This window comes from Doryrhamphus excisus, linkage group LG2, assembly GCF_037039965.1.
Source record: "Doryrhamphus excisus strain RoL-2023G ecotype Guam linkage group LG2, RoL_Dexc_Guam_v1.1, whole genome shotgun sequence".
NCBI classification, from domain to species: domain Eukaryota; kingdom Metazoa; phylum Chordata; class Actinopteri; order Syngnathiformes; family Syngnathidae; genus Doryrhamphus; species Doryrhamphus excisus.
In genome coordinates this window covers 20,046,055-20,055,777 of record NC_136358.1, presented here as the reverse complement: position 1 = coordinate 20,055,777, position 9,723 = coordinate 20,046,055, and the positions used below count along the sequence as shown (strand labels likewise).

The window sequence follows — 9,723 nt, the reverse complement described above, 5'->3', positions numbered from 1 at the left end:
TAGTGTTGGACGTAGTGACTGGATGTAGTTCAGCTTTTGGTTGAATACCGTCAGATGATTTTTATTACTACTGAAGTTCACACATTTATGCATGCACTTGCTTGACGGGGACAAAAAGAAAACAAATGTGTTAAAATAGTCGAAAGTTGTTTTAATATAGATGTTTGTTTATTTAGCTTTGCTTTTTTAGGCTCTTAACCTGCATTTCGTCTTTTGGCCACAAGAGGGCGACATCACTGCCTCCATCTCATGACAGCTGTAGTCTGCAGTGGATGTACAGAACTTTTCATTTAGGGCTGCTAGAAACGTCATCATAGCTCAAGTTAATCAAGGTCAAGGTAAGTCAAGGTCAACATTTGTTAATGTCAATCAAGCCCCAAGCATGCAAGCATTGACCGGAAGCAGACAAACATTGGTTCAAATAGTGTTTTTTTAAAGAGATTTAGCTTTGCGTTCAGGCTTTTTAACCTGCATTGTCCTTTTTGGCCACAAGAGGGCGGCATTACTGCCTCCATACATATAATGACATTTGTAGTCTGGCGATTGATTTACATATTTCATTTATGGGGCGATTAAAAATGTGATCATAGCTCAACTCAAGGTAGTTAAAGGTTAACAATTTGACCCAATCAAATGATGATTTATTCCTTTTATGCAATATCACATTCATTCACAAAAAAATGAAGTGGGTTTGAGTTGTGCGGCATGTTACAGTTGGTAGAGTGGACCCCTCCCAACCTGAAGGATCCTCCCTTATCATGTTAGAACTGTTTAACCCGACCAATGTTGTTTTAACGAGAAGTTAATTTGGCCATATAACTTGCATGCTTGCTTGTGGCCACAAGAGGGCAACATTCCTGCCTCCATAAAACGTCAGCTAAAGTGATGAATTTATTGGGCAAAAACAAAACATGAGTGAACTGTAGAGGTAGCATGCAGCACTTTGGCTGCTGTCCTTCCCATAATGCATTGCTTTAGTACTCCACAATACTCAACTGTATGGCACATACTATTCTTAGAGAGTAAATTCTAGTGCATTTTCACCTCTACAGTTAAACACCAAACATCGAAGTATAACAAAACCTACTCTCCACTCAGTTTGGCCCTTTTTTAGAAAATGAAAGTGAAAATGTTTTCTTTGTCCAATTTGTGTCCCAGAGCAAAAAGTCTTTTTTTCCCGAACCAAGTTTATAGGTGATGCTGTGTCCCATCCACGTGGACAATGTCTCATTCAGGACACAACCTATTTTACACTTGGAATATTCCCAGTGGACTGGCATCAGCAGCTTTGACCGGAAGAAGACGGCAGCATCCTCCGGTGATCACGTGATGCAGGAAGTAAGACCTATATTGTGGAAGATTATACGTCACATCTAAGTATATTTAGCATCTAAATACACTGCTTACCTTTTGCATGTGCGATACTGCTGATTTCCTGCACGTTAAATGGCATTGCTACCACTCTCTGGGGGAGAAATGGAGAGAGAGAGAATGGTTAAAATGGGCGGGCTGCTGCCCAGTACCGCTGTTGACCACCAGAGGGCGGTGTTGTGTTGGATTGAGTGGCAGCAAGCAAAACGGCTGCCATTTGGAACATCCTTTTAATGTTAGAAGTCTCCATTTTATTGATATCTCAATTTAAATTCATTTGAGAATTAATTTCTTTGGCGTTTTATTATGATAATCTTGTGTTTTAATTAATGCTTGTGTATCATAGTTATATATAAAATGTAAAAACTGCTGAAAATAAGTGTTTACAAATGAAGTTTCTGCTGAGGCTAATGGCCATAAAAACATCCTCTTTAAATTTTTTTTGTTTTTCTTTTCTTGTGACCTTCACTTCATTCGCTTTTTGTCTGCTTGTTGTTATTTTGACGTTTTAACAGGAAAAAACGAGATAGCTTTCTTAGTTTTGTTTTCAACTGTATCCTGTCTGGCCTGGCGTCATTGCGCCCTCTACCGGCCACTGCTGGTATCAATCTCTAATTGCAGCCTCTGCTTCTTTGGTTCCTCAGATAACCACGCCCCCCGGCTGTGATTGATGAGGGCGGGGCTGGCAAGGAGATGCGGAGACCCCCATTGAGGCCTTGGATTAACCCTCAAAATGGCCGCCCCGTTGCCCTCTATCATCTCCACCTAAAGATCTAAAGATGCCTGACATGTGCTAGTGAGTTCCCTGTGAGGGAAGGAATCCTGGAATGGGAATCGTGTCCTTACTGTCTCCCAGCAGCTCCTCGGACATGAGGTTGTCCTGGCGGTTCCCCAGCACGAAGGCCAGGAAGGAGAGGATGAGGGCGTCCATGATGCCCATGATGGCCAGGATGTAGGCCCAGCGCACCGAGCAGGCGCCCAGCGTGTATTTGTCCGTCTGCTCGCCACACATCCGCTTCACCTCGTCGCTGTCCCAGCCGTCCGGGTAGATCATGCAGCCCAGGACCAGGCACGTGCCTCGGGAGGAAAACACGCCCACGGTTAGTATTTGCTATACTTCAATATTCAATATCCATGTATGTATTTCAGTCCTTAATTATTGATCAGTACAGCTCCTTTCATTGCTTTATTGACCGTTAAATGTCATTTAAGTCAAATTGCATTCATTCATGTTCATCTTATAGTTCATGTATTCATATTATGATGTAAACAATAGGAAATACTAATTATCGTACATGCATAGAGGACTAAACGATAGCAAATACTAATTATTGGACATGCATAGAGGACTAAACGATAAAAAATACTAATTATCGTACATGCATAGAGGACTAAACGATAGGGAAAACTAATTATGTTACATGTATAGAGTACTAAACTATAAGAAATACTAATTATTGGACATGCATAGAGGACTAAACAATAAAAAATACTAATTATTGCACATGCATAGAGTACCCAACAATAAGAAATACAAATTATTGCACATGCATAGAGTACCAAACAGTATGAAATACTAATTATTGTACATGCATAGAGTACTAAATGATGGGAAATACTAATTATTGTACATGTATGGAGTACTAAATGATAGGAAATACTATTTATTGGATTAATTTTTAGCTACTTTTTTTTTCTTGGCGCCATGGATGACCTCGAGGACCACAGCGCCCCCCCCCATCCCCCCAATTTGAATGATTGAAGACTTCATCTTTTTTGTAGACGTGCGCTCCTGTGACGGCTGCTGATGCCGAAGGAAGAGGACAGGAGGCGGTTGCCATGGCGATGGCAGCAGATAGCCGCTTATGTATGCCACTACATCCTTACGAAGACTGCAGACGTAACAATCTTTGACCAGCAGTAGATCCTGAATAACAGTAGGGTGTTCCTGTCATATAGAGGATCTTTGACTATCACAGCAGCCATAGTGAGCGTCTTTGACCAGGAGAGTGCTCCTGTAATATAGACAATCTTTGACTCGGAACAGCTTCTCACAAACAGCAGCTGTATAGAGGATCTTTGAGTAGTTTATTTGCTTAAAAACAGCAGGGCGCTCCTGTCATATAGAGGATCTATGACAAGTGTGTCTGTGCCAATTCTTTGCAGGGTTGTTTCCTCCCACGGCCATTTTCTTTCTTATGTCACGGTAGATCAAATGAGCATCTCTGGCGGATGGCGTCCGATGGTTATGGGACCGCACTCGGCACCAGTACCGACCTTCATGGGGGCCCAGGATGGTCCCGTGTGTAGATGGACAGCCAATGGGATCCTGCTCTTTTGGCTCTACCACTTGACCTTTTAGTCCCCCGAGCCTCAGGATGTTTGGAGAAGTTAGAAATGGCGTTCTTCCTGCGTCCAAGCTCGGCAGCGATGGCGCTGCCCGAGGCAGCTCAACCATACCAGCTTGGTCAAAGAGAGAAAGCTTTTTGCCTTTGCCACCAGGATATGATGACTGTGTGAATGCCTGACACTAAATCATATTCAAGGCTGCAATCTTAAACGGCCTATTTCACTTGAATGCATCTTTTGCAATCAATGCTTTGTCTGGCTCCCATTTCTTCTTTTTGCGTTTTGAAGCTCTTGAACCTCCTTAGAACCTCCTCCACATCCATCCATTTTCTATGCCGCTTGTCTCACCAGGGTCGGTGACCCTGCAACCAAAGTTGCACCTTCCTGGTAATCTGTGGGTGAAAACGCGCCTACCTGCAGCCAGCTGCATCCACCCGCAGATCTTGTAGACGGTGCCAGTGCCGCAGAAGAAGAAGAGGACGAAGCATCCGATGCAGCCGAGCACCAGCGCCATGGACATGCCGATAAAGAAGGAGGCGGCCTTGAACGCACCGGAAGGGATGCTGGCGAACTCGGTGAAGCTGCCCCGGCACGTCAGGTCCCGGGACAGACCGCTGCCGATGCAGTAGTGGAAGAGGCCGAAGTAGCCCGCCTGCGGGGTGTCGGCGCCGTCCCCGATCCAGTAGGGCTGGATGAAGCACACCACGTTGACGATGGCGAAGAGGATGGTGAAGATGGCCCACAGGACGCCGATGGCGCGGGAGTTACGCACGTAGTTGGTCTGGTAAATCTTGGCTGCCTCCAAGGCGGGGAGCATGGCGGTGCCGGGGGTCGGAGCCCCCGGAACCATCCTCCGGGCTCGACGGATGGGGAAAAACTCGAATGTGCCGCTTCTATTTGACACTCTCCTTTCAGTCCAAATCCCAGCACCGCGTCCCTGTCTCCTCCACGGAAGCGTCACGATGCTTTCCTCTCATGCCTGTGCATGAAAAGCGACGCGAATCCGGACAGGATCCACCGTGAAATATTTCCCCGAGCAGAGTCCAGAGATGTGTGCTCGACGCTTGCACCGCACACAGCCGTGGATAATTCAGGGCTAACCCACATCCCTTAATCCCTGTCTGACGTAGCCTACACTGCGCGCGGGTGCTTGTGTGTCTGCGTGTGCGTGGCTTGATCAAGCACGCAATTGCATCTGCAGTGCAAAAGTCAATGTGTATATGATTTGTATATTATTATATTTTACACAACTTAATACACACAACGAATGTAATGATTCAAAAATATTTATGTATTTATTCATTTATTTAACCAAACAAGCACCGTTGCTTTTCGAGGAATACTAAATCGCCATAAAAACACCATTACCCATGACTCTATGAGAACAATGCTTCACTGTGATTGGCCGTTTTCACCACGTGGTTCGTGAGGTCCATGAAGAACCGCGAAACTCTTTTGCCAACTCTGACTGTTAAGCTAGCTGAGTCATTTCTGACATTTTGTGGATTATCTAAAGGTTGTTATCCGTGTTAGTGTAAGTTAGCGACATGTCACCGCGTCTTTGTTGTTGAATGGGCTAATTTACGGAATAATTCCCAGTTTTATTCGCTTTTGTGCTCAACTTCCGGTGAAGTTAAAGCGCTCGAAGAGCTGACGGCTAGCTAATAAAGCAAGCTAGCATGTACGAGGTGTCTTTCTAAGTGATAAACTAGCTTAAAAAGTGGACACCTTCATGGCGTCGTTGCTGCAACAACCGGGCTACGAGGAGGACAGGCTGCTGAGGGTGGCCGAGCAGATACCCGGCAGAGAGCTTCAGGCCGGGATGTTGCTGTCGCTGATGGGGGAGGTCAGACGTCACTTTGTTTTGACTTGACACAATGTACTTAAATGCAGGCGGTGGCTATGTATGGAGTTGAGTGTATTGCCACTGCATTTTCAGCCATTTTGTATGTATTCCTTTATGATGGTATTGTAATGTGTTTCAACAGCCACAGCACTACAGCTTCCCTTCAATCTTCATCTACGGTCATCGAGCCTCTGGGAAGAGTCATGTTGTCAACATCCTACTGAGGGAGCTGGAGGTAAAAGGAAATATGTCCCCAAGATGTCACCCATGCGTTATTTGTATCTGTGTAGTTGCCTCACGCTAGTATCAGCTGCGTCGAGTGCATTTCCATCGCCCTGCTCTTTGAAGAAGTGCTTCTGACTTTCTTTGGGCGAGACGCCGCTGCCGCGCTCCCAAGGAGCCCGTCGTTATCCGACTTCGTCCGAATCTACAAGCAGCATGGCTCCCGGTTCGCCGCCACAGAGACGCGGTACATTGTGAGTGAACACATAGCATCCGATTAGGCTGATGTTGTGATGAGCATTAACAAATTTGGGGATTTTCAGGTGGTGGAAAAAGCTGAAATGCTACGAGACATGGACGCTAATCTCCTCCCGGCTCTCCTGCGTCTTCAGGAACTGGTGAGCACGAGTTAGCTCCTTGCATGGAACCATATTTGGTAACGGAAGTGGAGTTCTCTGTCAAGGCTTGGTCTGTTTAGTTTTGGCCACGCATGTGTGAACCTACACACGCCCCCCCCCCCCCTGCAGGTGGAGGACAACGTGAGCATCATCCTGCTCAGTGAGATAGCGTGGGACACGTTCAGGCCGAGCACGGGCTGCTTTGAGCCTCTTCTGCTCCACTTCCCTGACTACAGCAAAGGTATTTATACCCTGGTCCCGTCACACCGCCTGACGATAACACCTCAACCATGCGAGATGTTTTCTTTGTGTGAATATATGGTGTGAATATATGTGAAAGTGTGGATATCATTTTTTTTTTTTTTTTAAATTTAGCTGAGCTGCACCAGATCTTGTCCCAGGACCGACATCCATCCTATTCCGCTGACTTCTACTCTTCCTACATCAACATCCTGCTGGGTGTCTTCTACGCAGTCTGTCGGGACCTCAGAGAGCTGCGCCACCTGGTGGGAGGGGCTCAAACGTCACTCAAATATTTCTCCTAATTCAAGGGTGTCAAACTCGTGCCGTGGAGTGCCGAGACACTGCAGGTTTTCTTTCCAGACGGTCACAAAAGCGGGTGATTTTGAATGATGAAACCCTCCTTTGGTTTGAGGGAAGGAGCTCGTCAATCAAATCAAATCATTGAAGTCAAAGAAACTGCTTGGAAAAAAAAACCTGCATTGCTTGGCCCGCTGTCGACACGTGTCCTATTTGCTTTTGCCAGCTAGGCCTACCCATACATCCATCCATCTTCTATGCCTCCGTGCTGGAGCCTATTCCAGCTGACTTGGGCTGGTGGCCAGCCAATCGCAGGCTAGGCATGTCAGGACAGATCATTCGATATTTTGACATATACTCCCTCTACCAAACAGTCTGGATGACAGAGGGTTCACTCTGGGCGTGTTGGTTTTATAGCAGAATGAACAGAGTGAGCCCTCCCGTCAGTCATTCATTCTCTTTGTGTGCTCTTTGTGTGCTACTTGCTAGCCCCACACACACACACACACATTGCGTTTTACTAGTTTAATACTCTTGAAATTAAAGTTTATTGATTTTGATGTGGTGTCCTTGCATTATTATGCCATATATTATTACATTCATGAAAAGACACTGACAATAATATCGTTTATCAGCAATCATTTATGGTGCAATTATCGTGTAGCACTATTGCATGTTGACATTTTTTTTCTTTCTTTTGAAACCAGGCTGCGCTCAACTTTTCCAAGTTTTGCGAGCCTCTGTCCGAAGGGAAAGGTAAGTTATTCATATGGTTCAAAGATTCCGTGTGTGTGTGTGTGTGTGCTTGTGTGTGTCTTAATTGTGTTGTGTTGCCAGTGAAAGAGAGCGACACCCACAAGCTGTGGCGAAACATTGAGCCTCACTTGAAGAAGGCCATGCAGACGGTCTACCTGCGTGAGGTGTCCAGGTGAGTGCAGCCTGTCCACTACTTCCTGTGTGCTTATGTATATGTGTATATGTATATATGTATGTGTGTATATGTATGTGTGTATATGTATATATGTATGTGTGTATATGTATATATGTATATGTGTGTATATGTATATATGTGTGTATATGTATATATGTGTGTATATGTGTATATATGTGTGTATATGTGTATATATATATGTGTGTGTATATGTATATATGTGTATATGTATATATATATATATATCCGCACACCTTCATGTGTGTCTTCCAGCCTCCAGTGGGAGGAAATGCAATTGGAGACCGAAGCCGGGCCTGTGAGAGGTACGCAACGCTCATGTTTATGTTTTTGTATGAAAGCCAGGAAGCTGCGAGCAATCACGTTGTTCTCCTCTCAGGCTTGTCGGCGCACACGCACGTGGAACTGCCTTATTACTCCAAGTTCCTGCTGATCGCCGCCTACCTGGCGTCCTACAACCCCGCCCGCACCGACAAGCGCTTCTTCGTCAAGGTAAAGGCAGCCCTGCACTGAGGCAGGCGCTTGACAGCAAGCCCCAGGGGAGATGGAGCCACGTTCCTGGCGCCGCTGTCACCATTACAGCAGGAGCCCGAGATAGCGACTCGCATGCATGAGCTGTGCTGTCAAAGGAAGAAATAAATAGACTGCGGGGGGGGTGTTGGTTGGCGAGATGAGCGTGTCATGAGACGTGTGTGGCATTGACATCTCATGATGTTCTGGACGTACAACGTTGGTTTTGTTTGTAGCACACTTAAAACAGTGATGATGCTTCTTGGGCTCCATGTTCTCCTACACCAGGGGTGGGCAAATATTTTGACCCGTGGGCCGCATTGAGTTAACAAAATTGTCCAGGGGGCCAGAACATGTATTTAACACACACATTTTCCTTGAATGATTTGTCTAATTGTAGCTGTATGTTCTCATGTGGCTTTTTTCAGGAGCACTTTAAACATCAAACTATGTCACTAAATTTTACATTTAAAAAAAAAATGACTAAATAAGACATGTTGCCAGTTTGTATGTTAAAAGTTGAAATACTGAAAAAGCAACTGGCGGGCCGGATTCAAACACTTGGTGGGCCGCATGTGGCCCCCGGGCCGTAGTTTGCCCACCCCTGTCCTACACCAACATCTCACTCTGCACATTTTGGACTCTGCACCAGCAAGTCGACTGTGCTTGCTTGACTTGCTCACCTTTTCCTTCCCGACAGCACCACGGTAAAATAAGAAAAGCCAAACACTTCCTGAAGAAGAACGAGAAGGTGAGCATGCAGACTCGGAAGCACGTCACTTGGCTCTTCACGCACCCAAACCCAAAGCTCACATTGTCGTCCATCTTCAGACCAGCAACCACTTGCTGGGACCCAAGCCGTTCCCTCTCGACCGCCTCCTCGCCATTTTCTACAGCGTGGTGGACAGCAGGGTGGCACCCACCGCCAGCATCTTCTCTCAGGTCGGCGCAGTCTTTAGTCTCTTGTTTGGGCCCGAGCTGTAACCACGGTGATCATCTCACCTCATCTTTTCTCTTTCGTTAGATCTCCTCCCTGGTGACCTTACAGCTGTTGACTCAGGTCAGCCATGACGAGCAGCTGGACGCCCCCAAGTACAAATGTGCCGTCTCCATGGATTTCATCTGTGCTGTATCCAAGTAAGTGTGTGTGCGTGTGCGCGTGTGTGTGTGTCCTCAGGGATACACATCCACCAACGCCATGACTCCACCTGATGCAAACGCTGGCACTCTTCTTCCAGGACGGTCAACTTTGACATTATCAAGTATCTCTATGACTTCATATGAGGCACTCCATCTTCATGGACACTCTGATTGGACTTTAATAGACGCAGTTATGCTGCCACCTTTTGGTCATGGTGGAATAAATCACTCAACATGCATGGGGTTGGGATTGGCCTCCGTTCTTTTGACTTTATATTAATTCATTCATTCATTTTCTACCGCTTTTCCTCACGAGGGGCGCGGGGGGTGCTGGAGCTTATCCCAGCTGTTTTTCGGGCGAGAGGCGGGGTACACCCTGGACTGGTGGCCAGCCAATC

The 9,723-nt window shown here is 46.1% G+C and overlaps 2 protein-coding genes across 2 annotated transcripts; one reads left to right on the top strand and one right to left on the bottom strand.

Annotated features, from left to right (window-relative positions):
• Positions 1-82: 82 nt before the first annotated feature.
• On the bottom strand, positions 83-4,884 carry lhfpl3 (LHFPL tetraspan subfamily member 3). Its single transcript, XM_058077079.2, has 4 exons — positions 4,135-4,884; positions 2,218-2,448; positions 1,408-1,465; positions 83-1,345 (listed from the first exon to the last, which is right to left on the bottom strand). Exons 1-3 carry the CDS (start codon positions 4,568-4,570, stop codon positions 1,443-1,445), a joined length of 690 nt encoding a protein of 229 aa, XP_057933062.2. The 5' UTR covers positions 4,571-4,884; the 3' UTR covers positions 83-1,345; positions 1,408-1,442.
• orc5 (origin recognition complex, subunit 5) lies at positions 4,615-9,559 on the top strand. Its single transcript, XM_058077070.2, has 14 exons — positions 4,615-5,566; positions 5,709-5,801; positions 5,857-6,042; positions 6,112-6,186; positions 6,316-6,427; positions 6,562-6,692; positions 7,434-7,482; positions 7,564-7,654; positions 7,931-7,980; positions 8,055-8,167; positions 8,886-8,936; positions 9,017-9,127; positions 9,210-9,322; positions 9,424-9,559. The coding sequence occupies exons 1-14, from the start codon at positions 5,453-5,455 to the stop codon at positions 9,467-9,469; spliced, it is 1,335 nt and encodes a 444-aa protein (XP_057933053.2). The 5' UTR covers positions 4,615-5,452; the 3' UTR covers positions 9,470-9,559.
• Positions 9,560-9,723: the final 164 nt, after the last annotated feature.

Excerpts from the sequence above, each read along its gene's own strand:
- lhfpl3 (XM_058077079.2), bottom strand. The coding sequence starts at position 4,570 with ATGGTTCCGGGGGCTCCGACCCCCGGCACCGCCATGCTCCCCGCCTTG. Across the intron at positions 2,449-4,134 it reads GTGGATGCAGCTGGCTGCAG|GCACGTGCCTGGTCCTGGGC; the intron begins GTAGGCGCGTTT and ends TTTCCTCCCGAG. Across the intron at positions 1,466-2,217 it reads CGAGGAGCTGCTGGGAGACA|AGAGTGGTAGCAATGCCATT; the intron begins GTAAGGACACGA and ends TTTCTCCCCCAG.
- orc5 (XM_058077070.2), top strand. The coding sequence starts at position 5,453 with ATGGCGTCGTTGCTGCAACAACCGGGCTACGAGGAGGACAGGCTGCTG. Across the intron at positions 6,043-6,111 it reads CCACAGAGACGCGGTACATT|GTGGTGGAAAAAGCTGAAAT; the intron begins GTGAGTGAACAC and ends GGGGATTTTCAG. Across the intron at positions 6,428-6,561 it reads CTTCCCTGACTACAGCAAAG|CTGAGCTGCACCAGATCTTG; the intron begins GTATTTATACCC and ends TTTTAAATTTAG.